Below are 26722 nucleotides of genomic sequence, written 5' to 3' on the forward strand. Positions count from 1 at the left end.
GAGGATGAGAGCATGTCCTGAGCTTATGCTTAAATTTTGGGTTAATGCGAGCGGTTGCGTGAGCAGAAGCAACCCTCGGACAGCAATGTGGACCTGGATGGCTTTGGCGAACTTCTACTTCGCATGTGAGTAGGCGCCCTTGTCGGCGAAGGGGTCGCTGCGAAGAACGACTCGTGGTGGATATATTCACTCTGTGAGACTCTGGCTCCCGCTATACTGGATGAGGAAGCTCCAATTGTTTGTTGGTGACAAGCGTTTTAGTGCAGGAATCCACGAACTGTCGTGAAACTTCCTAGTCAGGAAGGCGGCTAATGAGCGTTAATAATACACCATGCTGAAGAGACGAGGAGATTATACCTTGCACAAGCAGTATGCAAATATACAACGGTAGAGATGCCTATAGTAACAGCGAGATAGAGCTCTGCGACATAAATAGCACCGGCGATCGCTCCAACACGGATGCTGGTTTCCATGCGACCGATCTACAAGATCACCGCAAGACCCACAGAACACTATTGAGACGCATGGCCGCAAAAGCCAACGGTGACAGACAGTAGGATGGGCGTATCGGCGCGAACAGCTGCTTGCTCGCGCTCAACGATAGTGACGTCGGCCGAAGGAAAGAACATGATACGGCGATAGATGACGCGCCGAAGCAAATTCCGACGGTTCCGTGGACCAGTCAAGGAGAAAACCCGCGCTGCGGGTCAAACCTACGCGCGTAGATTTTCTCGGAGTAAGGCCCGTTATAAGTCGCAAACGGTCGAAAGTGGGAACCCGCGAATGCGCGGCGCATGACTGGTCAGTAAGACACTGGGTCTAGACTGTGTGAAGCACGTGCTGTGCAACAGGAAAGGCGGGCGTTCGAGAAGCAGCTACGCAGAATGATCCCGGGAATAACTGCGTGGACGTTGCTGACCGGGAGAAATCCGCGCAAGCAGGTGAGGATAGACTGAGCATCTCCTGCTACTGGGCTTATGGAAGCAGTTGTTGAGCTGGGTGGTGATGGTTCGGACCAGCTGTAATCACCCGCCTATTCGCGGTCTGCATTCAGTAAGCCAGCCCTGCAGCACAACGTAATCGCAGAGGGCGGAGACGGGTATCGGATATACCAAGCTTCGTGGCACGAGCGCAGTCTATGTTCTGAGTAAGTAGTCGCGAGCGGCATTTCTGGGCTCATACCTTGGGCTCGTTTGCGGGCGGCCCTGGCGGCTTTGGCACCCATGCAGGCGGGCTTGACGTGTTAGCAGGCACTGCGACCAACCAGTCTCTTCCAAGGTTGTTTCTCGCAGAACCCCTCCGTCATTCTGGGAGCAGTGAGGGGAACGAGCCTGATGATGACCGTTTTCGTACGCTGCCTGCGCCTGCGTTAGTGGGAAGGACGCACTCGGCTCCCAGCTGCCGCTCAGCCTCCGCCGTACGCAATAATTATTACCGGAAGAGTCGGACGAGAGACTGAGGTGTCATCCAGGGTCCACCGGGATTCGGGCCATAGCTGCGAGGTGAGCAAAAACGAGCCTGTCGTCGTGCATGCGTGCGTTATAGGACCCTGGTTTGGGGAGTGAGTAAGAGCACGAAGCACGAAGCGCTTGGGCCACGTCAGGAGGGGCTTCGTCCTTGGGCACCTTCCGGCCGGACCGCTCGTATGTCCGCGCCGCGAGGCACTCCCTCTCATCCACCTGGGCAGCTTAAAGGCGCGAAGGCGCCTGCGGTAGAAACACTCGTCACCGAAATTCACACTGCGCATCATACTTGACTCCTGAAGCGGTCAGCGGCACCCGAAATCTACGCAATCCCTGCCCCTCCCACGACGCCGCAACCCCCTACGCGCTCGCGCACGCCCATTGGCCCCAGCGACCTGCGACCGTCACACTGTGCATACGTCCAAGGCACGTTAGGCTTGCACTTTGGGCACGCTACCTGCTGTTCTGCCGGCCCAGACGCTCGCAGGCACCCTGCATCCTTGGGACAGGTATTCTCACAGCTACATCATCGGGCATTCACGCGTACCCTGCGCATATATTTCAACGTCCGCCCGGCACTGCATTAGGCCATAGACGCTCACAAAGTTCCAACCCTGAGGACTGGCCACCACAGCGATCACCACAGTACACTACACTTCTCTACATCGCTCGACGCCTTCTGCAAACAAAACCCACCACAATGTTCTCTTGCGTCAACTACGAGAGGGGCTGCCGCGGTCGCTGCAACGCCCAAGGCGGCCGCTGCGATAGCTGCGTCACGCTCAATCTCCAGACCATCCGCACCAACAGCTCGTCCTCCATATCATCAGTCAACGGCCGGCCACAGGCAGCCTACTCAGCCATGACATCCTCCTTCGCCTCGCTGGCACAAGTCTCCAACCGGGGCCGGTGATCGCAGTCATCGTCAATCTCAGAAACGCCCAAATCAGGTCACGAATCTACGCCGTCACGACATCACGACGACTTGAAACTTAGCGACGGTGTTCAGCGAGCACCACATTACCACCCGGACCCCGCCCACCCCATTCGACTCTTCGATTCAACACACACCACTAGGGCAGCATAGGAGGAACCTTCACAGCATTTACACGGGGCAACTGGGTCTTTTTTTTTTCATTGCCATTCTTCTGTACCATATACCAAAGCGACTTTTTCCAGCGGGATTTCTTAAGACTCGGGCCAGGAACAGCGCAGGCGTTGGAGCAAGCAAGCAGCGAGAAGATATCGGCATTCCACTTCGCAGCACAAATCTTTTTCAGCCAGGAAGTTAATACCTACGCGCACACATAGAACTCCTTCCCGGCGTCACGGACAGACGCACACGGGTCAAGGGCAGGCTTTTTTCTTCGTCTCTTCAATCCAATACCGAACAATCAAATAGACCTATCATATCCAAATGGGACAACCACTTAACAGTTCCTGAGCCTCGGTACCTTAATATGCACGCTGCAGCAAAAATCCTTCACAACAAGACCGGTTTTCCCAACTCGTACAAGGCTCGTTTATTTGTTTCGTCATTGCACTAATCCTTGCATGCCAGGTGGTCCCTTTCCCTTCGTCCTCAGTTACACCGAAAAGCAAAAGTCTGAAACCGCATGCCAGATCGCCATGTCACGCTGAGATCACGGCTTCCAAGCTCGGGGTTGGGTTTCTCGTATCGCCCGCCTTGCTTAACTGACTTCCTCATCCTGATGCACATGCATCCTCCATTCATCCCATCATCGTCTATCTAGACCGCTCTCCAACTCCTCCCCGCCCACAAGGCCTCCCGCCGACCGCGCATATCCCATGGTCCAGCGCCGACAATCCCATCCTCAAACAGCATGATGCAAAAGGCCAGACGGCTCTTCACACATGACCCGGTTAGCAAAGTTGCAGCTAGCAAGGCTCAGATCGATCGAAGTTTGTAGAGGCGATCGGAGCGGTTGCAAGAACCAGGGGTCCCGAGCGACGTTGGCGCCCGCTGCATCGTGACGTCTGAGGCGCCGGCTGCGCGGCTAGGTTGATAAGTTTGCATTGGGTCTAGCGTATGGGCATTCACGGTGGGGCAGTTTGGAAGCGGGGGTGTCGGTGAGTGGTGGGGTTGACGGGAAAGTGAGGCCGAGGATAAGGCCGAATTGCTTCACTTGCAGATGCATCAGGTCGGAGGTGAGATATTGGGCCTTTTGTTGGGTTTGAAGGATGGCTTGTCTGTTGCAGCTGCAGTCCTGGTTGGATAGAGTTGCGGGGCTGGTCGGCCTGATCTCCGAACTAAGGACCCCACAGTGCAGACTTTACGGAGGGACGTCGTGGTGAAGGGCAATCCCAATCTCCATGTGCACCAAATGCAGGATGAAGGGGTAATAAATAGGAATAAACTCCACGCTGAGCCTCTGCCCAGGCGGGGCGTAAAAGGAAGTATGCGACGTAGCTTCGTATCACGGCCAATTTCAAGTTTTTGGCGGTGAACGTACAGATGCAAAACAAGCAGAAAGTGTTTCAAGAGTGCGGGTGATGCGCAGGAGCTTGGTGCTCTACCCCCAACCAATCTATTGCGGACATATGCCGGAAAATTGCTTGGGAAGCTTGGACAAGACTGGCAGACCCTGTGCCTGTCGCGGAAACCATCTAATAACAGGCAAAAGCAGGAATGGTAACACCATGCCGCGAGGTGCGTTGTCCATGCAAAATCGACGGCAATTCCCATAAGCCCAAAGTACCGTATTCGGGCGTACTCGAGAGTCCAGCCGTGCTAAGGTTTGCGCTATTTTTATGGCACGCGCTGTCGTTAGGGTCGCAGTTAGCGCCCAAGTAGCGAAAGCCATGCATCTGAGGACGTCATCCCGTCGTTGACAGCTGCTCGTGCATGAAGCAATTCGGAAGGTGCCGGAAGGTATCGCAGGGATGGGGTAGAAGCGGAAGGTCGATGCTTCGGCAATGCTTCGAGTATCAGGCGATCGCGGCAGTGGAAGAACGCATTACAGAAAAAGGAAGCGTATGCGATTATTCTTCCGGATATCCAGCATGACAGACTTGGCGTACGATATTCCATGGGCACCTTTCGTGCGGTGAGCGGAGAAGAGCCGGGAGCGCAGGAACAAGCATCCCGAACATCTGCCAAGGCTGTACGGAACACTACCTTTATCCTCTACTTAGCCATGCCGCCAAATACCAGCCTGCGAATGTCATTCCGCCAACAGCCACTATAATGGCATTACCCTTCTTGGTCAGAGCGAGGTAAGACAGAATACCAACGATGACCTCCCACCTGCGGGCAGCATCTCGTCGAGCTCTCCAATCGGGATTTATAGGAAACGGGGGTCTTGACCGAATGTCTTCCGCGTCCTGAGGAAGGGGCCTATCGTCGACTCGCAATGACAACACAACGGGTCGGTGGTCAGAGGTAGGTTGCACAGGAAGAGCTGTGTATAGTTGCGGCTCAAGTCTCGGCGATGAAGGGGGTGCTGGCAGGTACAAGATTCGGTCGCACCAGCTCGGGTACCGATGCTTTGCCCATTCGTACTTCTCCTGGACGTCTGACGACGAACGTTTGTGCTCCCGATGTTGCCTCCGCATCGAGTACTTGTAGGTTGGTGGGAAGTCGATAGGGACCTCTTGGAGGCCGTGGAGCGTCCGATTTGCTTCCCTTTCTCGAGTCAATTGATCCTTCTTTAGCAGATGAGAAAAGTGTGCGGCAGAAGATTCGGATGCCACTGGCTGTGGATAAGATTCGTAGGCCTCCGGCCCGGGAGGAGTGTCGTACGTCCGGTAATTGAGGTCCCCTGCGAGGAATAGATGGCTGCCTGGAAAGAACAAGCCATTATTGTCCGCTGGCGGGTCTAAGGCGGAAGCGAGGAGAGGCACTTCTTCGCTGGAGGTGTAGCCCGACGTATCGTTGTTGAGGAAGACCATGTTCCGCACAATGTTCTCCCAGTCCTTGTTCCTCCCTTCGCAGTCCCACTCCATGGGCGCCAGATGTGCTGCGGTAAAGCTCAGGTTGAGCGTATCATCCGAGTCTGGACACGAGACCCCAAGCCGCAGAGCCACTGCTCCCTTGTTGCCCATGTTCCAGAAGCCGACGCCTGCTCCTGCCGCTTGTATCCATCGTATCCTCTCGGCGAATCGCGGCCTGGCAAATATCATGAGAGCCGTCATCCCCAGACTCCGCGTCGCGATATGTTCGAGCCGCTCGCTGCCATGGCTGCGGAGATGGGCCGCCAAATGGACCGTTGTAGAGACGCGATCGAAGTAGGGCTTCAGGTACGAGCCCCCGAGGAAGGAGTAGGCGATGGGCGCGACTTCCTGCAAGGAGATGGCGACGACGTCGGGCACGGAAGCGGCGTTCGGCAGGGCGTCGAAGAGAGAAGGTGCGAGCGTGTCGGGGCTGACGAGGTTACGTGCACAATTGAATGTCAGAAGGTAGCTCTGGATTGGCATCGTGAGTGTTTCCAAAGCGCTGATAAGCACCAGTCAGCCACCGTGACGTTTGTTGAGGACGATCAGCGCATTGCATCGCCGTCAAGAGTAGGGATTGCCAGCGCATCGTACTGTGGATAGTCACGATACCGTTGACGCCGGCAGCATGCCGTATGAACGTCCACACTTTTATGCAGAAGGGCCTACAGGAGAGGGTCTAGAAGACAAAACCAACCGCATGCACTGCAGATATTTTCGACAATTTCAGTGTGGTGCAGGTGTCGTGAGGAAAATTAGGCCCGTGGGAGCTGGGACGGTGTTCCAGGCGAGAGGCGCCGGATCAAACGGAACTCCACAAATTCTTGGGAGGTGGGACAGGTTTCTGTGACGATGGCTGATGAAAAGAGGAGACGTGGATGCGGGCAGGCGTTGCTCTTGAACATCTTTGGCGAACCAAAGCTCGACAAAGCTCCCTTGTTGCCAGCCGCGAGCTGTGATACGTCATCGCACTCGCTCGAGGGCAACAGCGTGGGGAGCCACCGTCAAAGCTCCAGGGCCAATTCTGGTGCATCGTGAGTTTGAGCTCTCCATCCTCACCTGCCACTCCTCAATGTGCTCTCAGCCTCCCTATTTTCTATTTCTGTTACTCAGCTGATGGTGCGGGCCCAGTCTGGCCTCCTTAGCTCCTCAACGCCTAGAATTGAGATCACGATAACCTGAGTCGTGGGATTTACTCGTTTAAGTAGTCCGCTGCTTTTTATAAAACTTTTCAGTCCCGCCCCTCAATCGCACCTCACCACAATGTTCAGATCTCATCTCGTCCGGCAGGTGGTGCGCGCAGCCCGGGTGCAAGCTCCACGAGCAGCATCAAAAACCAAACAACAAGCTGTTCCTCCCACTCGCCAATTCTCTTCCGCGCCACGTCGCTTCGACAAAGAGCCGGACCGGGACAATGTCGACGCTGCGACAACGTCCGGCGAGCCCGGGGAGAGTGGTGATCACGAAGGTCAGTATGCACGAACAAAAGATGACATTCGCGTCGAGTACCCCGAGGAAGAGGACCTCCCACCGTCGATGCCGGTTCAAGGCAGAGGAGGCTTCCATTTCAAGCGGACGCTGGCTGCTTTCTCGCTGGAGGGGCGTGTGGGGGTCGTGACTGGTGGAGCAAGAGGATTGGGCCTGGTCATGGCTCAAGCTCTTGTCACTAGCGGCGCCGACGTTGCTATCGTGGACATGAACAGAGACGAAGCCCAGAGGTCGGCGCAAGGACTCATCGACACCTTCAAAGCTGAAAACCCTGGGGCCGACAAGTGAGTAAGGTGCCGCTGGTCCATTACTCGCACTTACACAAGTACAGGATTCCGAAAGTCACTGCTCATTTCTGCGACGTCTCGAGTCCCACCTCGGTCAACCAGTCATTGGCGGAGATCATCAAGGTGCACGGGAAGGTCGACAATCTGGTGACTTCTGCTGGATTTACCGAAAACTACGATGCTATCTCTTATCCTTACGATCGCATGCAGAAGCTTTGGGGTGTCAATGTCGACGGTACCTACTTGTATGCCGTCGCCGTTGGTAAGCATCTCATGGAGAGGAACGCTCCAGGAAGTATTGTCATGATTGGCAGCATGTCCGGTTCAATCGTCAACGTGCCACAGCCGCAGGCTCCGTACAATGCGGCGAAGGCTGCCGTGCGTCATCTGGCTTCCAGTTTGGCGGTCGAGTGGGCACATGCCGGCATTCGCGTCAACTGCATCTCACCAGGATATATGCTCACGGCTCTGTATGTATGGCTGAACTTGTTGCCGGAAGCATGCTAATAATTCTACAGAACCAAGAAGATCCTCGACGATAACCCAGATCTTCAAAAGCAGTGGACTTCTCTGATTCCGGTTGGTAAGATGGGCCGGCCTGAAGATCTTATGGGGGCGGTCACATTTCTAGCTAGTGACGCCAGTCTCTACGTTACTGTATGTTTGTTCATATTCCAATTGCTCACTTGACTAACAATGAATTAGGGCGCGGATCTAAGAGTCGATGGAGCCTACACTTGCACTTAATGGGAGCTGGCTGCTCTATTTCTTTGGAGATCGGCGTGGTGATGGAAGAAAGAATCGTCGCTTCCTTGGGCTGGATGGTACTCAACACACCCACCAGAATCGTTGCATCTGCCTTAGCGTTTAGAGCCGGGAAATTCACCTCGATGGGACGGATCGGCGATGGCGATAATGGGTTGGTATGGTTCCCTTTGTCGATTGATAGGATGAATGCTCCTTCAGATGAATGGCAGCCCGGGCTCGGCAGCCGCTATAATTATCAGTAATAGTTTTTCTTTCCGATAGCACGGAAAGCACGCCTTTTCTATCTTTCTGCACCGTGTTCATTGTGTCGAGTCTGTTCCTGCTCTGGGTCGGTTTTTGTAGCGTGTCACGTGAGGGCCGAATTAAGCTTCGGCGGGGCCGTGCGCGAACCGCCGCAAGTGCGACACCTCCAAGCTCAGCCCTACGCATGCCGCTGCCCCTTCCAAGCTGACCAGTGGTTGCTCTCACCCCCTCCCTCCGCGATGAAGTGTACATCTAGTCTACCTTTTGTTTAAGCACACATTCCTTCCGCTCTAACGGCCGTAGCCCCACAGCCATGTTCAACATCTCGAACCTGGTGCAGAAAGCCCAGCAGTTTATCGAGCCTACCCTCAACATCGCCAGCCCTACCTCATCCGACCGACGCCCCTCGAAAGCAGAGCTTTTTCGCCACCAGTTCCGGCTCCCCGACTCGCAGAACCCGCTCCAAGAAATCACCGCCGAGCTTACACTCTCGCCCCACCACTCGACGAGGGGTTCTGGAGACGTCACACCCTCTGAGAAGGAGCTGAGTCAGGGGAACCACTATGTCGGGAAGCTGCACCTGAGCGAGCAGTACCTCTGCTTCTCTACGCAGGGCTCCAGCTTCGTGAACACGGCCAGCTTGAGCTCCTCCAGCAGCTTCACCGGCCAGACTCATGGGGCCGGCCCCGCGGGCAATGGTTTCACCTTGCCATTGTGCGCTATACGCAGAGTCGAGCGGCTCCACAGTCAGAGCTACATGTTTGCTCTGGCGATAACAACGTGGAACGGCACACCGGACACGAAGTCGAAAGCCCCAAGCGGGCAGAAGCTCACGATCCAGCTTGCAGGTAGCCGTCAGCACTGCGAGCGGTTCTGCGATGGTCTCAAGAAGGGCTTGCGGGAAGGCGTGAAGGAGGTCGAAAATCTTCGAACAGTGGTTCGCGACTGCTACTCCGAATACCTGCTCTCGATCGACGGTAACGAGAAGAAGGCCGGCGGCCAGGACGCCCATTCGGACAGAGAGCATCCAGACACTGGGCTTGGCCTTGTCTTTAGATATCCCGGAAATGCGCGGAAACTGAGGGACGCGACAAAGATCAGATTATGGAAGGAGTATCTGCGAGGTAAGATACCACAGGCGATCGGCTCGACTGAATTCTGACAATGTCGACAGACAACGGGCGCAGCGCTACGCTCATCCGGCAACCTACCTTCCACAAACTAATCCGTGTCGGCCTACCGAATCGGTTACGCGGCGAAATCTGGGAGTTGACCACCGGGTCGTGGTTTTTGCGCCTTCAGAATCCCAAACTATATACAGAAACGCTAGCAAAGTTCTCGGGTAGAGAATCGCTAGCCATAGACGAGATTGAGAAGGACCTGAACAGGAGCTTGCCAGAGTACCCGGGCTTCCAGAGCGAGGAGGGTATCGGCCGGCTAAGAAGGGTCTTGACGGCTTACAGCTGGACCAATGAAGAGGTCGGCTATTGCCAGGCAATGAACATTGTCGTGGCAGCTCTCTTGATGTATGTGCCGCCCTTTGCTAGTTCGCAACCTGTTCTAATCCCACAAGTTACATGTCTGAAGCCCAGGCCTTCTTCCTTCTCTCTGTGCTCTGTGACCGCCTCCTGCCTGGATACTACTCACAAACCATGTACGGAACATTACTTGACCAGCGGGTCTTCGAATCGCTCGTGGAGAAGACAATGCCCATACTATGGGACCACCTTGTCAAATCTGATGTCCAGCTATCGGTCGTGTCCCTACCCTGGTTTCTATCCCTTTATATCAACTCGATGCCCCTCATCTTCGCGTTTCGAGTTCTAGACGTGTTCTTCCTCGAAGGTCCCAAGGTTCTCTTCCAGATCGGTCTGGCCATTCTACGAATCAACGGTGAAGAGCTATTGGACGCCTCGGATGATGGCACATTCATATCGGTGCTCAAGTCGTACTTTGCGAGGCTGGATGAGTCTGCGCATCCCAAATCGGAGAATCCGAAACTTCGGGCTGTTACGAGATTTCAAGAGCTGATGGTGGTTGCCTTCAAGGAATTTGCGGGCATCACGCAAAATACAATATCAGAGCAAAGGGCAAAGCACAAGGATGCGGTGCTTGAAAATATTGAAAGCTTCACCAAACGCACCTCCATACGGAACCTTGGACCGGAGAGCAAAAAGCTCAGTCTTAACGATCTAGGCTTCCTGTACGACAAGTTTTACGCTGTGCTATATGACCGACAGCAGCGAGCTGAGATCATGGAACAAGAGGCAGCTAGGAAGGCTAAAGCCGGTAAGAGCAAGGCAACTGAGATTGTTACTGGCTTCTCAGGGACCAGCGTCGAGAAAGGGAGAGTCGCGCTTGGCCCAAGCCCGACACAGATGGACTACGATGCTTTTAGAGAATTCTTGGCCGGTAAGTCAACATTGCGCTTATATCTGCGCTGCTAATCTGTGGCACCTACTTACGATCGAATAGGAATTGCTAAGTGGGCCATAACCGACTCACCTAGCTCACCCCCCGAAGCAAACGGCACTCAGACTCCCCACTCCTATTTCGGTAGCAGTACACGGAGTCGACCGCCCACATCTCCTTGGGGCTCAGGGCCCGAGCCTGCAGAGCATGACTTCATGAGACGACTATTCCGGCGCTGGGATACAGATATGGCTAATTCCTTATCCCTACAAAACGTTGTCGCAGGCTTTGCCGCTGTGAAGGGCTCAAAAGACATCATGTCAAACATTAGCTACTTCTTTGAGCTCTATGATGACGACGGCGACGGCAGAGTCGACCGCGAAGGCATTCTCAGGATATCGGAAGCCCTACTCTTTTTGTCGAGAAGAGGGCTCGGTGAGTCGATAAGCCCTTCTCCGTCCATGACGGACATCCGAGCTGGTGGCAGCCCCGAGCGTGGCAACCGTGACGAGCACTTTTTGAGCAGCGTATCCGCCTTCATCCGGAGGTGTTTCGAATACGCAGATCCCGATCATCCCTCAAATCAAGGAAATCGCGCGGTAGAGCAAACACGGGATGGTCTCGACAGCTTTACGATTGGCGGCGACGAGGAAGACGATCTCATCGACTTCGGGTCAGGTCCCAGCACCCCAACAGCCATTAGGCATCCTAATCCTACGTCTCCAACACACAAGCATGAGAGGCATCCTATTTCTCCTGTGCCGTCAAACACAGATCCTCTCTCGCCCGGGTCCGAAGCCAGGACGCAAAAGGCCAAAGCGGCAAACGCCGCCCTCGACCCTAATAAACCACTCTATATTACCCTTCCCACCTTCCGAATGGTCATCCTCGCCGACGAAGTGCTGGAGCAATTCTTCGAAGTCGGCTTCTCATCGTCATTCCGTCTTGCAGATGTCCCTCTCCCTTCACACGCTTCCAGCTCTTCGAATCTCACCACTTTTTCGAATGCTGGAAGGCAGGTCGCGGCCGCTACATCCGGCATGGCTGGTGTGGTGGGCGGCGCAGGAGCTGGCGTCGTACCTCCCGGCAAAGGCCTTCGTGGCATGCTGGATAACATTGTCACTGATGGTATGCGCGTGGCGGCGGAGGTTCGACGAAGAATGGACGAGGCGCAGAAAGAGTTGGATAAGGAAGCGAATCGGTACAAGGACGATGACGAAGACGAAGAGGAGCCCTCAAATGCGAAGGATGCGGACTTGCTAGAGGGCGCGGAAACGGCAGACGTGGATACGTCGAAAGGGAGCGCGCCGGATCTGTTGGCGCCGGCGGGACCGGGAACCGAGGGAGAGATCAAGCCAATGAGGAATCGCAGTGCGAGTGATGCTAGCAGGAGGGTGCTGGAGTTTGAGCGGTAGTTGTAGAGGTTTTGTGGATGATTGCTTACGTGTCATGGGATTGGATTGTTGGAGCTATGGCGGTTGCTATTGTGCTTGATATCAGTGGTTTTCATGGGACAGGGCCTGGTTAGCTGGCATTCGTATTCTTAAATCGGTTCGCTGTCATATGGGCTCATGCTTATCAGGTGTCCTTCCTAATTATGGCTCTAGGCGACTACCAGCGCGCTTCTTGTATGATTCCCATATCTTTGAAAGAGGGTTGCGCTTGGGGTACGCCGATTCGGATCGACCACTCGAAGCACTCGAAGCACTCTATGACTTACCCGTTCACAGCTCGAAATGTCTAACGTCCAGTTTGACTGCCGGAGCCATAACACCAACAGCACCCAAACATGCAGATTTCGTTTTCAGTGTATGCATTATCTTGTGTTTACAAGGAGCCCAAGATAGAAGGACACGTCGGGCCAGATCCCCAATCTCTCATAACATGGACCACAAGACCTCTAAACTTGCCCGACGCAAAGCCAAGCCGCTCCCTCAGCTCCTGCTCCCGCCGTCTCTTCTCAGCCTTATTGTCCCACCACTCCGCTGTCGCCTCGGCCTTCAGCATAACCCTCAGCTTCAATATGTAAGGCCACCGGTACGGCACGTACTCTCTAAAGCCTATCCGCGAGTGTATCTCGACTCCAGCGAATGCGGACAACTGATCGGAATCGCCCCATGCCGGGTTCGTCCGCACGATCTCCACGAGAGCGTTCAGGTCGGCGGCTCCCCAGCGGACGGGGGAGTCCCAGAAGTGGATGTCGAGGGTGGGGTATTGGCGGAGAACGGCAATTAGAAAGAGAATGGGTGTGGAGACGCGGATAACAAGGGTGGGCTTGACGATGGCGTCCGGCGTAATGGTCGTGGGGAAGAAGGTGTCGACGAAGGAGGGCAGGCGGTCGAGTCTCATGCTAACATGGAACCCGGGGGGTGGTTTGCGATTCGAGTACAGGGGCCAGAACTCGGAGCGGATAGTGCGGCAGGTGCTGGCTAGGCGGAGCGCTGTTTCCTAGGGTACGCCGTGGGATGTATTGATGATATTCCGGTAGATTTGGTTGCGGATTTCTACATGCGTAGGCTAGATCTGTAATTGAGTCGTGCTGTAGGTTGGGATACTTGCCGCCGGGAAGGTCAAGAATGCTTTTTGACTTGGAGGCGGTGAGGGAGGACATCTTGTCTGCTGGTTTGTCGGTGGTCTCGAGGCTGGTAGTATTTGTCCACTCCATGTTGGGAGCTGCTTTGCGGAAGGAGAATTGGAGTGTTGGTCGTATGCAAGGATAATGTGTATAGTGTTGACTAGCGCTTTTCTGTCTGCTCGAGGGTAGTAGGAGGGGGACAGAATCGGCCGAGCGGGCGAGGAGCTGTATAGGTATTTGATACGTAGGGGATGATTAGTGAGTCAGGGAGCGAACCAGTGGGGACCCCAGAGCTACTTCGGGGAGGAGCTGTGAATGAGCCAAAGCGATTCTCCCTCTATAGCGGCGCGTCGGCGCTCTCCGTCGGCGCTCAACGTCCTAGACAGTGAATATAGATAAACTCGAGAGATTCGACTCGAACTTATCGCGTGAATGCTTCAACTACATGAGCCCAGTCGAGAGAGGTACCTTTACTTGGGATGGCCTCGAAGCCTGTTTCCAGGCTCTGACTATGGGAGTGCCCGTGAGTTGCGCGTTGCCCCCCTACGCATTGTGCCGGAGACCAGAGCGGGGGACATGTCTTCGTCCCTCGTCCTATACAAAGGTAGCCGTGGCGCCTTTGCTAGAGTATCGTGGTTCTGTTGCTCCGGCTCTGAACGTCGTACGGCGGTTTCGCGGGTGCGGCTGCCGAGAGCTGTCGTTCGCACGCTGTTGCTGCCACCGCTGACCGGCTCCAGCAGGCGCTTGCAGCGCATTACCAGATAGTATTAAGGGCTAGGTACGCGGATAAACGGCGAAGAGGTACATCAAAGTGCGCGTGTGATGGGAGTCATGGAGTCGACGCGTCGAGAGGCTGCTGAAACGGCACGCAGAATTTTCACGTATGTGCCCACCATGGCAGCTTCCCCCCGCGGCGAGTCGGCGAGTCTGCCTTCGGAACCTTGGAATACTACCTAGGTACACAAAACGCGCAACAAGAAGAGCGGCTGAGCTGCTCTCTAAAACGCTTGAAAAGCATCTCACACCGCGTCAGCTAAACCCGAAAACATCAGAGCAAAGCAAACACCCACAAAGAAATCTCTTCCTCAACGCACCGCCAACGGCAGCACAGTCAATGAAAAGGTATGGCGGACCAGCAAAAATTGCCCCGCTCAGGCACCCAATGGGCGACTGAACCCACCACCGCTCCCCGCTGTGCAATGGAGGCGATCGAGGGTGAGCTCTGGATTTGTGAGCCCAGAGACTCGCGAGAAGGTAAGTATGCGAGATCTTGGAGGGGTTGGGGGATGGGCTGCCTTATATACACGGGAGGCGCGGGTCCGTGCGCGCGCTGTTAGGTCAGCAGCGCTAAGCGAGCGAATGGGGGGAGGGGACGTGCGAAGGCAGAAGTGGGCACGTGAGGGCTTCGATCCGGACTCCAGCCTTCTAACACTATCACCCCTCACCCCACGAGCCGTGCAATACATCAGGCGACGGCAGCTACATGCGAGTCGACAAGCTCACTGCCTATTCTGGATCACAACGCGCCATCGCCACACTCCCGAACCGTAGCGTCCTTATCTCAGCCGTCGCTCTTTGCATCTGGGCATTCCTTAACCACGTCAATTGCATGCAGACACTGCTCGAAAGATGAGAAGACAGCCGCTTTTCCAACGCGTCGAGGCTGAAGGCCGTGAGGGCGACATTGGAGCGAACAACCCAGTGTTGGCATATCAAAGCTATTCCAAGAGTTCGGTGATGTCGTCACTTTCCTCTGGGTACCAGCGCCACTTGGATTCTCTTCCGGATTCGCTATGACTAAGAAAGAGGATCAATACGTATGCCAATGTCCGCAGTGCAGGTCATCAATTCCTGCCACAAGGTGGCATGGAAAAGTGGTCTGGAAGCTATCTCAACAGTCAGCGTCGGGTTTGGAAAGCATTTTACGGCCATTACTTAGGCAAGATTGGTAGTCCTTCAGGCGCGTGAGGTCGAATTTTACTGCCGCTGGCAGGAAGCTGTTCTTTTTTGCCGGGCTGGACTTTTTGTTGAAACTGCGGTCCCTAGAGAATTCACCAGTCCCGCGGATTCACGATCCAGACTTGTGGCGCTATATCAACACTCATGATATTCCATGGGCCGATAGTGGAGCAATTACGACCTGCGAGGATGCCCGTGGGAGCTTGAGCTCGAGGCAGATGCTTAATGACCATGCTATTATGCCGGCACGATAAAGTGCCTCTTTGACGATCGCTGCAGAGTGGACCGCGTTGGAATATATTGGTTTTTCGCTACCCATCGTGTGTGTGACGAACTGCGCCGTCATAGACCTGATAGTTTTGGGTCGAAGCTATGATCCTCGATAATGGTCGACGATTTTCCGAAAGTCGCAGCCTTGATGATAAATCTCAAATACGAGGAGACTAGGGCGTGTTATCGTATATGCAGGAAGAGGGGAGAATCTCCGAATTTTTGAAGCTACTTGGCTACCGGCATGCAAATCCTCAGAAATCAGAAAGTCAAATGAATAACACCGCGTCGTGTTCGCAGCTTAAAACCTGGTCGGGGCGATCCAATATGCGAGAGTAGAGTATCCCAATTGTCTCCAATTGGGGGCAGAGGTCTTCAAAACAGGAGATACTCGGCGGCAAGTAGTATTGCTAAGGCACAGATCCGCCTACAAACCCTCCACCCGTATCCGTCGCGCTTGCTGAGCCTGCAGATGCGGCTTGCCGCTCGTGACTACGCGGAGCTGGATGCCGTTGAGTGTCGATCCATCATTGTCTCGAGCGAAGTTATCCAGCGATTCCTGCGACAGCAATGATGCCCACCAGATCCTTACTCCTTCTGATCTCGCAGCCTCGGTTTGCCAATTGAGCCCCACGGCTTTCAGCCCCACATATCCAGCATAACGGTCCAACAAAGAGCGAGATGTTAGAGGGGGAAGCTTGCTGCCATCGACAGCCATAACGCGCGCTTCGAAAGGGTGCTTTCCGTAGTTCGGTTTCGGGAGCCTTGATAGAAATGCCTGGTATGCACGAACGGCGGGTGTATTTAGAGGAGGGATACGTTTAACCTTAGGGTCGGGTATAGCAAAAGGAGCGTCGGTGGCCAGGCCGATAAGGATGCGCAAGGCCCTCACTGCGTCATTGGACGCACAATGATGCGCTGACTTTGCTCGCCAGTCGCAAATGTGCATAGCTTTGAGAGCCTTGTTGAGTCCGAAAGGAAGAACTTTCTCTGGTTCTAGAGCGATCTGTTTGCATCGTTGCCAGACGAGCTCCTGCACGTCTACCCAAGCGGTGAAGTGGGTGGCAAGAGACGGGTACTTTAGCGCTATCCATTTAAGTTCCGCATGCAAGTCGAAGCCAGTAAGTATGCACTTCCCTTGGAACCCGGAAAGTATCCTGTCGAAGATGGGGACGACTTCATCAGCATTTGCGTGTTCTACGCTTCCGTATGGGTACTCATTGCCCCGGTTATTTCGTTCGCGGAGTCGGATGGTGAAAGCTCGTACTCCATTCTCTTCGTAGAAGGCTGAGAAGCGAGCTGCAGGACGAGGGGTGTGACCTGCACCAAGTACAGCGAGACCGATCTCGCTGGGGTTCAAGTTTCCTTGTTTGTAGAAACCCTCAGTATCTAGAGCGGTCAATACTGACCCAGGTAATTCTCGTTTGAGGGTCTCGATGTCCGGAATCTTCGACTCCCAGAGCGAAGGCATGTGTTTCGTCTATTCAGGGTCGTTCGTGAACCGCATGATGACCTTGGCATGGACTTTTGAGCGCCCGAGAGTGCGGTTATAGGGACCTAGGTCTAGGATGAAGACAGGAAATGCGTTGGAGAAAGGTAGAAGTATTTCGAGATTAGGGGAAGTCGAAGAGAAGGGGGCGCGGTAAAAGATATCTCCGGTTCCGACAGAAAAGAACCACGAGTCTAACTCCCAACCTTGGAACTATTCTCACTCCCTGGGGTTCGTTTCCTCCATTACGGTCCAAGTCAGTACATGTTTAATTGTCGCCATTGTCTACTCCTCTGCCGGAGGGGATCGAGGCAAAGCCGGTCCGTCTATAATCCTCCCGGAGTGGCGAGAGTGTTTGACGCGCCGCTGTCGAGGCATGCCCTCAATGAGATACGAGAAACTGCATCAGAGGGAGTCATTGGTGACGAGAAGAACGCGTTGCCCTGTAACCACGTGAAGACGACCTGCATCTGAGAGAGCAGCGGGGGAAGGAACACGAATGAACGGCACGAATCGAACAGCCTCCGACAATATCCCAGATGTCCTTCCGTGAGTTTACAACACTACCGAACGTTCACACAAACTTCGATATCGATACATGCGGAACATCCCTCTCTGCGATTTCTACGCTACGAACCAAGATCAGCATTCTTCTGTCAACACGGTCAAAAGATACCATTGTACTCTATCAAACGTATCATGCCCGCGACGCGAATTGTATGAAAGGCCCATTCCGCATCGGGACGAACGCATCCCGAGTCTGATACTGAGCTTTACATTGCCTTCCCCATCCCAGACCAACGTTCCCTTCGCCGGTCTGATCATTCGGGGCCAGCCTGAACTCATAACCATGAAGCAATCTCGCCAAGACCACGTGGAGTTCCATAAGGGCCAAGTTCTTCCCAGGACACCCGCGAACGCCGAACAGAAAAGGGGCAAGGGTCTTCTCAGCAGCGTCTAGGCCTTCGGCAGAGCCGCCTTCGCCCGCGATCCAACGTTCAGGTCGGAACACCCATGGATCGCCAAATATGTTCTGGTCATGGAACAGTGCGTAGAGGCAGCAGCCTACGTTCGTACCTGGTGGGAGATATTGATCGCCTATGCGGATTCCTCCCGCGAGGACCTCCCTGGGGAACTCGTTCGAGCCTGGCGAACTCATTCGCAGCGTTTCGTTGATGACTGCGTCCAGATATTTGCAACCATTGAGACGAGGACCAAGCCCGATCTCGGTCACATCAGTGAAGGTATTGCGAATTTCGCTTTTGAGCTTCTCGTACGCGGTTTTGTTCCGGCTCAGATAAAAGAAGGCAGCTGCCATTGCGGCGGCCGTTGTATCGGTCGCGGCGACAGTCAGCATGTCTGCTTCTTCCAGGAGATCCTCTCGTGTATAGCCGCGCTGCCCCGTCTCCGGATCCTTGGCTTGGAACAGGTAATGGAGCATGTCTTTCCTGGTCGCTTCACCTCCTTTCTTCTCGACACTTTCCTCCTGCTTCAATCGCTCTTCAACGCACTCTGCTACAAAGTCGACGTAGTTCTTAATCTTCTTCGGCATCAGATTCCCGAACGCGATATCCAGTCCTCTCGGTTTGAGCCAGACCCAAATATGGACGAATGGAGAGTGCATAATCTGGAGAGCTCGTTAACACTGGAACAGAACGCAGAGCACACGTCGACTTACTCTGAAGTTCAGCCACATGAATTCCACGATATCATGCGGAATGCTCCTCAATTTGTTCTCTCCGGGCTCCTTCGTATCGAACGACTTCCCATAGCACAGTTCAGCCATAATGTCGAATTGCAGGCTATCCGCGGAAAGCGCAATGTTCGTCGACTCGCCCCATTTGCCATCTTCTCCTTTAAGCAGCTCGAACCATCGATCCACATGCTTGATCACGTATGGCTCCGCGGACTTGATCGCGCGGTCAGATATAGCGGCATTGAGAATCCTCCTTCTTCGCGCATGTTTGACTTTATCGATGCAGGAAAAGGTGTTTGGAGACTCTGCTTTTTTGGGCCATACCCCGTACGCCGCGGCTTTCTTGACATTTGCTCGAGAATCGTATATCGTGCGGAGCGCCTCCGGTGTGGTTATCACGACGCTGTCGTGCTTGTAGCGGACAATTGGTCCATAGACTTCGTGCAGCTGCCAGAACCATATGTGGCGATCCCCTTTTGTTGTATGCAAGAACGAAGGCCAGCTGGAGAAGCGAGCGAAAAAAGGCCCTGGGTATTTAGACAGTGGGTGGAAGAAGGCATAGTATACTGCGCTGATGATGTACTAACTTCTTTATCAGCCTTCGGACTCCAACTCCGTGCCTTCTTACTCACGTAGACTACTGCACCCAGCGCAATCGATGCCATCAAACTCTTCGAGGCGTCCATTGCAAGCGATCGTTCAGGGTTCGAATTGGAAACCAACAAGCCAACAGTTCAACAATCCAACACCGAGAATCGATAATTCAATAGCAACACGAGAACGTTCGCCGTTGAGAAAGTCTAGAAGCAACCAGATCGGTCCGTCAGAGTGCGTCGTTCCTTCAAGCTGTAGGACGCTCGGACGTCTAAGACGGAGCTTCCTTCGCCGTTCTTCAAGTCGTTTTCGACATCAATTTCTCTGCGTCTAGGCGCGCTCGGCCATACATAATATCCCGAGGCTGGGAAGTCGATTTGCCGAGCCTTCCTGGGACGAGGTACGCCTTGTGGAACCCAAGAGGTTAGTCGGTGGTTCTAAATTAAGAAACAGCCTTACCAAATGTTCATGTGCGCCTTCGGTCCAACGGTTTGGGTATCTCTTCCTTGATCCATGGACTGCGCTAACGTTTTAGATGCATACAGCGCTGGAATACCCTTGTCGAGATACAGCCTCTTAGATCGTCTGCCGAAGAGCCAAGGATGAGGCGGATAACCCTGTCCTACATTCCTTGGCTTACAGGGTACAATACAACAAGGAAATTGATCGACCCTTGCATACCCAATCGCAATTCTGTGTAACATTTTCGGACTCCGAAGGGCCTGTTAAACCCTCTTTGGAACGGCTTCAGGCTGATCGATTGTAGGATTGCGCATGCATGAATAGTAACTGCTCACAGAGGCCTGTCGCTTACTCCGCCTTCCATTCCTCTCGTAATCGTCCCATCCCATAATTGGATGGTAACGCAAACCAGCGCTTCTAGGGCGCGAAAAAGGAAGGTGTACGCCCTGCTATCGGGCTTCGAACATTTGGAATGCATAGAATGCTGCACGCTGCACGCGGTCATGATCGTCTCGCATTGAAGGAGCCGGCCAACAGGCAGCCCTGCTGATTTTAATTCGTCGTTCGGCCCGTTGTACTATCCCCCATCGCAAGCCACAGTAGATATCTCACCCAAGAGCTCGCTCTCTTACGATTTCCACGCTTCGTCCTTCCTCGTTATCCAAGGGGCACTGTTCCTCTTATTCTTTTGAACTTTTGAACATTGACGATTGATTCGGCCCCCGCCTCATCATGTCTGTACCTACGGAGGCAGATATCGCCTACATGATGGCGCACGCCAGTGATGATAGACGGCCGGACTATATCGCTGCAAATACGATATGTCTTGGTGCGGCAGCGATTGCTGTCGTTCTCCGTTTTCTCTCGCGCCGTATGGCAAAGGCGAAGATTGGACTCGATGACTACACCATCGTGGTCTCGCTAGTCAGTATCTTTGGCTTTTGGTCCGTGGCATCGCTAACACGCTGTATAGTTGTTCACCGCGATATATGTTATGGCGTTGATGTTTACCGTCAAGTATGGAATGGGAAGACATGTTATCTTCCTCAAGGATGTCAAGAGCTTCGCTATAGTACGCCACTACCTCTCGTGGAGCTCCTCATGGCATCGCTAACTCTTCACCACAGTGGGCATTGGTTGCAGAAACCTTTTACAATGTCTCCATCATGACCACCAAGCTTTCTATCCTGTTCCTCTATCATCGCCTGTTCCCGCTCCAGTGGTTCAAGAGAACCGTTCTCGCCCTCGGCATCTTTATCGTCTGCTACTCCATCCCGCAAATCTTCGGCGATATCTTCCAGTGCGTCCCGATTCGCTCGAAGTGGGACCCCACAGTCACGGCGACTTGCATCGACTATGTCAGACTTATTATCGCCTGTGGTGTCATCAACATCGTAACGGACTTCATCATGCTGGCGCTGCCTCTCCCGGTCCTCTGGTCATTGCACGTCTCTGAGCATCGCAAATGGGTCTTGACCTTCATGTTTGTGATCGGAGGATTGTAAGTTTCCTTTGCAAGAGAATGAGAGCACGACTAACGAGTACAGTGTCTGCGTCATCTCCATCGTCCGCCTCTTCTATGCCAAGCACGTAGCAACAGTGGATCCCACCTGGGATTTCGTCTGGCCCTCCACCATCTCTGGACTGGAATGTTGCAGCGCCATCCTCGCTGCTTGCATCCCGACCTACCGCCCGCTCGTTAACAAGATCCGCCACGGCGAGGCTGCCGAAAACACGGTGCCTCGCCCCTCGAAGCCTTCTACCAACAACTCCCGCAGGTTCAATATCCCTCTTCTCAATATGTTGTCCAGCAAACGCAGCACGAATGCCAGCCAGACTTCCAGCAGGGCTGATGAGTACCCGCTGTACAACAAGCTGGGCAAGGGCAACGATGTGGAAATTAGGGTTGCGAGCGGGCACGGGCACGGGGACTTGGAGCAAGGCAGGACGGCGTCGAAGCAGGAGATTATGGTTACGCAGACATTCTCTGCGGGCAGGGAGTAGATGGTGGGATTTAATGATTGATGCGGGAGTGAACAGCTTTTGGGGATTTTACTTCTTCAGAGTCGCATGTTGTAGGATAAAATGGCAACGCATTGGAAGGAGTTCTCATATTCGTGGTCGAACTGGGTTCATAGAAGAAGAAACATCATAGCATAGAGTATCTCATCTCTCATGCCCCAAAAGCAGCGTCTCTCCATCACATGCCCGTCCGTTGAGAATCGCACCACACTTTTTCCTATCCATGCGATCTGCCCCACCACCTTTCTCTCGTGCGAGAATCGCTCAGCGCTAACAGCTCAGGCGTCCACATCCACTCCGGGCACTATAATAGCTGACACGGACGGGCCGGGTAGTCTAACTCCTCCTCGATCTCGCTAGCCCTTAGCGCGCCACCATTCTGCCGTCAGCTTTTAGTCTCGCGCAACGTTGTAACCCCGTGGGCCACTGCGGTCGGTGTGCTGCCTGCAGGCCAATCTATGGGTCGCGTGGGAGCACGAACGGTAGGCTTTGAAATTAGGGTAGGGCGCATTCCCCCCAGGTGGCTGGGGACGAAAAAGGGCCCTGGACTGTGACACCCGCTGGAGGCGGTGACCCTTCTGGTGGGGGCACCTGATCTCCGCCACGGACGACAGCTCATCGTTTCGAGCATCATTCTTTCAGTCAAAGCACGCATTAGGCCTTATCTACCGAGCGCACGGGTATATGGAAACCGGCTTCGGTCAGCCCACATGCAACAACGCAGAGCGATTAACATGGCGGCCATTGAATGCGCATCGATTACAGCAAGCTAGGTCACGTTTGAAGCGGCTGAATCCTTCCCGCCATCGCGTCTTACTGTTTGTGGACATTACTAAGATTTTGGTGGCTTGGAGCGGGGTGCCTTTTTCGGTATGCGCCACCCTAGCCGCCACCCTAGCCGGCAGGATCCTGTTCCTTGACCCCAAGAACGCCTTGCAGAACGTCCCTTGCAACTCAACACCTTCCATTCCTTGCTTCCCTGCTACGTATCTTTTCCATTTACGCAACCGCCCAGGCGTCCCATGGTGTGCATCTGATAAACATGGTTCCCCACCCGTCCGCCTCCTACCGAGCCACTCTGGAAGCGCCGAACTGTGTGACACGTCCCAGCAGCTAAGCCTCGGGGTCCGAGGGTATTCTACCCTGTAACTGTACTACTGACTCCCCTGCACACAGTACGACAATGCATCGAATCGACGGGACGAAGGATGATAATCTCCGATCAAGCTGCAAGCGTCTAGCTTGTCGGGCTCCGCCTCGGAAGCATCAGCGTCGACCTCCACAATCAGCAGTAGCGTTTGGGGTTGAGCGCGTCAGGAGATGCTCAGCCGTTGTAAGAGCTAGCTCGGCGCTTGACGTCTTTCTGCCTTGCGCGTTTAGTGCGAGCGTGCCATATCTCGGTGCGGAGATACACATTTTCGTTCGAAGCTGAGTTTCTACTCGTCCCTCACTCTATCACAGAGGTCATTCGCGAAAATGGTTGCCAAATCGCCTACCTACTTCAAGCAATTGAACTCATATCGTGGCTCTAGCGCAGTCTTTTGGGCGCTGTCCTTCGGATATGTCGCTACGTTGATGTACAGGCGTAGATCGGAGCACAGGGCTGGCCTGTTGTCGGAAGCTGGGTTCGCACTCTCACTGCTGTGGGCGGAATTCTGCTTCTATGTGAGTGTTTCGCAATCAAGAATGCCCAATTGATAGCTGACGCCTATGCTAGTGCGCCACCGTCATCGTCTATCGAATATGGTTCCACCCACTGGCGAAGTATCCGGGACCTTTCCTGGCGAAGTTCTCGGATTGGTACTCTGTATACCATTGCTTCCTTGAAGACCGCCACATCGACTTCTACAAGCTTCATTGCAAATATGGTGCGTCAATTGCTCCTCATAAATCACATTGAAAGCCATACTGACAACAACAGGTCCCATCGTCCGCTATGGCCCTCACAGAATCGCCATGAACTCTAACACCGCTCTCCGGGAAATCTACCACGTCCGCGCAAACTGCCAAAAGAGCCAATTCTTCACAGTCTTCAGCCACTTCTTCAAGGTCCAGATGGTCATGACGACCCTCGACCACAAAGAGCATGCATTCAAACGCCGCATCGCCTCCGAGGCCCTGACTGCCAAAGCACTGAAGGAAATGGAAGCCGGCGTCGTGCGAAACGTGAACGTTTTTTGCGACAAGATGCTCGATGACCCTAACGACAAGACGAAGGAGTGGAATTCGGCCCGCAACATGAGCCGGTGGTGTGGGTGGCTGGTTAATGATATCATGGGCGATATCACGTTCCATCGGAATTGGAAGATGCTTTCAAGTGAGGAGAATCGGGACATTCTTGAAATTCTGAACCAGGGTGTTGGAGGTCTGAATATGGTAGGAACTCGATCTTTTTTAAACCCTTTTGGGATTTGGCTGACATTTGAGCAGATGGGTCACATGCCCGGCATCCTTGATCTCAAGCTCGACAAGATCTTCTTCCGCGGCGCAACAGAAGGCACATACAAGTACGAGCGCCTTACAGAGGACCAGACCAACTGGCGCATAGAGCAAGGCGAGAAGATCCAAGAGCGCGACATCTTCGGCTCGCTGATGGCCGCCCACGACACCGAAACGAACCGCAGTCTGACGCGCGAAGAGCTCATCGCCGAAGCAGGTCTCTTCATCATCGCCGGCTCCGACACCACCGGGTCCGCCATCTCAGCCACGCTCTTCTACCTCCTGCACTACCCAGAGTGCTACGACATCGTGCAGCGGGAAGTCCGCGAGAAATTCTCCGCGGTCGAGGACATCCACGGCGGGGACCAGCTCACCCAGTGCCAGTACCTGCATGCCTGCATCACGGAGGCTATGCGTCTCTCGCCTGGCGTCGGCGGCATCCTGCTCCGCGAAGTCATGCAGCCCGGCATGCGCGTCGACGGCCACTTCTTCCCCGCCGGCACCGACATCGGCGTCGCCAACTACGCCATCCACCACAACACCGACTACTTCCCGGAGCCCTTTGTCTTCCGCCCCACGCGCTGGCTGCTCGCCAGCCAGTACTCCGGCGGCGTCAGCGCGGCCGAAGTCAAGCTCGCCAACTCAGCGTACGCGCCGTTCAGCGTGGGCCGCGCCAACTGCCTGGGCCAGAACCTCGCGTACACGGAGATGATGACGATTATCGGGAAGCTGATGTTCATGTATGATTTGCGCATCCAGCCGGGGAGTACGCTGGGCGAGGGGAGCGAGAAGCTGGGCAAGGATAGGGCGAGGAAGGAGGAGTTTCAGACTTGGGACCGGTTTGTGAGCCATCATGAGGGGCCGATGATTGAGTTCCGCCCGAGGTAGATGCGCGATGCGGGCTTTTTGAGTGTACTTTATGCTAGGTTAATGCTGGTTTTGTATCCTGCAAAGCAATTACTGCTGTTCACGTTGTGAGTGCCGTATGCTTTCTTCCGTCTGAATTGGACGCAAAGGCGGTTCCGTGCTTGGGATTTGGACTCTGCGAAATGGAAGTGTAGACATTAAACGCTCGCCCGAAGCTCTTGCCCATACTTCTCGATATTTTGTGAAAAAAATGACATAAGGTGGCAATAATTGCATTGGGTTGAGGCACTTTAGGGAGGGGGTTCTCAAACTATAGTGCACGTCCGCACAGCCACAGGCAAGCCACAGGTCACGTAACCAGTGATCCTTTGACAAGCTAGAGATCGCTACTCACACACAAGGCACGGAGATTGAGGTTCAACAAAGTTTAGAGTCCCTCAAAACTTGATTCATTCCCTCTATGATACAATACCCAAGCCGTCATAAGCCCATGCTACGCTAATGATGCCCCGCCCTTCACTCGTCATGATTAGTGCTACGAATGACATCCTCCCACTCATTGCAGATAGCCAGATCATTCACCCTCTTCTTCCGCAGCGTCGCCAGGCAATCGGACCCAAGCGGCAACCTCTCCGGAAGCGCCTTGCCCTCCGCGACGCCCTCGCCCTTGACGACATCGATCATGATGTTGATCGCCTTCTTCGGGTCGCCGGGCTGCTTGCCGTTCATCTGGCCCACGAACTGCACGACCGCGTTGCGGATCGGGTCGTAGTCTGCGATGGGGTTGGAGCGGAACTTGATGTTGTTCGGGTCCATGATCTTAGTGCGGAAGAAGCCCAGCTCGAAGATGACGCTCTTGATGTTGAGGTGCGCCGTCTCTTGCTTCAGGCAGTCGTACCAGCCTTCGAGGGCGAATTTGGTGGCGCAGTACTGACGCACGTGTGTTAGCTTTGCTAGCTAGCGGGATAGTGGATGAGGGGATGCAAAACTTACCGGGCCCGCTCCCGGCTCGCCGCCAATGCCGCCCGACGAGCCAACGAAGATAATGGTGCCATCCTGCTTCTTGCGGAAGTAGGGCAGCACGGCCTGGGTGACCTTGACGACGCCGAAGAAGTTGGTCTCGAATTGGGTCTGGTAGCTCTCGAGGTCGGCTTCTTCGCACAGGCCCGCCTCGATGTAGCCCGCGTTGTTGACGAGGACGTCGATGCCGTGCTCTTCGTAGATCTTCTTGACCACCTCCTCGATCTCGGCCTTGGGCGCGGTCACGTCGAGGCTGTACGTCTTGGCGCCGGCTTCTGCGAGCGAGGAGATTCGCGAGACGTCGCCGCGCGTGGTCGCGATTACTTTGTCGCCGCGCTCGAGGATGGCGCGGGCGAAGGTCTCGCCGAGGCCGGAGGTGCAGCCGGTGATGAGCCAGGTGAGTTGAGGCATTGTGAGGAAGAGACGGTTTTGATCCAGAAGGAAGTAGAAGGCTGCAAAGTTGTTTGTTGCGTCCCTCTCGAGCTGCCGTTAAATTATCGAGCGGAGGGAGTTAAGGTCGGAGAAGCTGGCGTGCCCCGCCGCCCCCGCGTCACGGCATGGGGCACAGACAGGGGCACAGCGAAAGAGTGCCTCGCACAGGGAGGTAGCACAGCTCGATATTGCGGGCGAGGATACAACAAACGGCTTCGGCGGCTGGGAAAGCTACCCCTGCTGGCGTCGGCGCCAATCTATGCGCAGGGGGCGGGCTGCGCG

The 26722-nt window shown here is 54.5% G+C and overlaps 10 protein-coding genes across 10 annotated transcripts; 4 read left to right on the plus strand and 6 right to left on the minus strand.

Moving 5' to 3' along the window:
- Positions 1 to 1315: 1315 nt before the first annotated feature.
- BU26DRAFT_251060 (uncharacterized protein) lies at positions 1316 to 1957 on the minus strand. Its single transcript, XM_033821133.1, has one exon. The coding sequence runs from the start codon at positions 1748 to 1750 to the stop codon at positions 1406 to 1408; it is 345 nt and encodes a 114-aa protein (XP_033687116.1). The 5' UTR covers positions 1751 to 1957; the 3' UTR covers positions 1316 to 1405.
- Positions 1958 to 4387: 2430 nt separating this feature from the next.
- Positions 4388 to 6373, minus strand: BU26DRAFT_251044 (DNase I-like protein). Its single transcript, XM_033821132.1, has 2 exons — positions 6087 to 6373; positions 4388 to 5919 (listed from the first exon to the last, which is right to left on the minus strand). The coding sequence occupies exon 2, from the start codon at positions 5898 to 5900 to the stop codon at positions 4605 to 4607; it is 1296 nt and encodes a 431-aa protein (XP_033687117.1). The 5' UTR covers positions 5901 to 5919; positions 6087 to 6373; the 3' UTR covers positions 4388 to 4604.
- A 192-nt stretch (positions 6374 to 6565) lies between these two features.
- BU26DRAFT_251065 (D-arabinitol dehydrogenase-like protein) lies at positions 6566 to 8007 on the plus strand. The gene is made up of 4 exons (XM_033821134.1): positions 6566 to 7189; positions 7237 to 7662; positions 7711 to 7849; positions 7898 to 8007. Exons 1-4 carry the CDS (start codon positions 6681 to 6683, stop codon positions 7937 to 7939), a joined length of 1116 nt encoding a protein of 371 aa, XP_033687118.1. The 5' UTR covers positions 6566 to 6680; the 3' UTR covers positions 7940 to 8007.
- A 360-nt stretch (positions 8008 to 8367) lies between these two features.
- Positions 8368 to 12254, plus strand: BU26DRAFT_452213 (TBC-domain-containing protein). Its single transcript, XM_033824786.1, has 4 exons — positions 8368 to 9327; positions 9378 to 9729; positions 9777 to 10615; positions 10679 to 12254. Exons 1-4 carry the CDS (start codon positions 8517 to 8519, stop codon positions 12028 to 12030), a joined length of 3354 nt encoding a protein of 1117 aa, XP_033687119.1. The 5' UTR covers positions 8368 to 8516; the 3' UTR covers positions 12031 to 12254.
- A 188-nt stretch (positions 12255 to 12442) lies between these two features.
- On the minus strand, positions 12443 to 13280 carry BU26DRAFT_561886 (uncharacterized protein; the record flags this gene model as incomplete). Its single annotated transcript, XM_033832968.1, has 2 exons — positions 12443 to 13056; positions 13124 to 13280. The coding sequence occupies 2 exons, from the start codon at positions 13278 to 13280 to the stop codon at positions 12443 to 12445; spliced, it is 771 nt and encodes a 256-aa protein (XP_033687120.1).
- A 2566-nt stretch (positions 13281 to 15846) lies between these two features.
- Positions 15847 to 16890, minus strand: BU26DRAFT_548808 (uncharacterized protein; the record flags this gene model as incomplete). Its single annotated transcript, XM_033831960.1, has 1 exon — positions 15847 to 16890. One exon carries the CDS (start codon positions 16888 to 16890, stop codon positions 15847 to 15849), a length of 1044 nt encoding a protein of 347 aa, XP_033687121.1.
- A 309-nt stretch (positions 16891 to 17199) lies between these two features.
- Positions 17200 to 19559, minus strand: BU26DRAFT_516816 (cytochrome P450). Its single transcript, XM_033828423.1, has 3 exons — positions 19237 to 19559; positions 18587 to 19186; positions 17200 to 18535 (listed from the first exon to the last, which is right to left on the minus strand). The coding sequence occupies exons 1-3, from the start codon at positions 19288 to 19290 to the stop codon at positions 17606 to 17608; spliced, it is 1584 nt and encodes a 527-aa protein (XP_033687122.1). The 5' UTR covers positions 19291 to 19559; the 3' UTR covers positions 17200 to 17605.
- A 574-nt stretch (positions 19560 to 20133) lies between these two features.
- On the plus strand, positions 20134 to 21725 carry BU26DRAFT_516817 (uncharacterized protein). The gene is made up of 4 exons (XM_033828424.1): positions 20134 to 20584; positions 20634 to 20732; positions 20788 to 21161; positions 21208 to 21725. Exons 1-4 carry the CDS (start codon positions 20393 to 20395, stop codon positions 21662 to 21664), a joined length of 1122 nt encoding a protein of 373 aa, XP_033687123.1. The 5' UTR covers positions 20134 to 20392; the 3' UTR covers positions 21665 to 21725.
- A 1316-nt stretch (positions 21726 to 23041) lies between these two features.
- BU26DRAFT_251511 (cytochrome P450-like protein) lies at positions 23042 to 25049 on the plus strand. The gene is made up of 4 exons (XM_033821137.1): positions 23042 to 23347; positions 23400 to 23550; positions 23604 to 24058; positions 24113 to 25049. Exons 1-4 carry the CDS (start codon positions 23159 to 23161, stop codon positions 25007 to 25009), a joined length of 1692 nt encoding a protein of 563 aa, XP_033687124.1. The 5' UTR covers positions 23042 to 23158; the 3' UTR covers positions 25010 to 25049.
- A 427-nt stretch (positions 25050 to 25476) lies between these two features.
- BU26DRAFT_452224 (NAD(P)-binding protein) lies at positions 25477 to 26654 on the minus strand. Its single transcript, XM_033824787.1, has 2 exons — positions 25982 to 26654; positions 25477 to 25918 (listed from the first exon to the last, which is right to left on the minus strand). Exons 1-2 carry the CDS (start codon positions 26417 to 26419, stop codon positions 25505 to 25507), a joined length of 852 nt encoding a protein of 283 aa, XP_033687125.1. The 5' UTR covers positions 26420 to 26654; the 3' UTR covers positions 25477 to 25504.
- Between the last annotated feature and the right edge of the window lie 68 nt (positions 26655 to 26722).

This window comes from Trematosphaeria pertusa, assembly GCF_010094035.1.
Source record: "Trematosphaeria pertusa strain CBS 122368 unplaced genomic scaffold BU26scaffold_4, whole genome shotgun sequence".
Classification (NCBI taxonomy): domain Eukaryota; kingdom Fungi; phylum Ascomycota; class Dothideomycetes; order Pleosporales; family Trematosphaeriaceae; genus Trematosphaeria; species Trematosphaeria pertusa.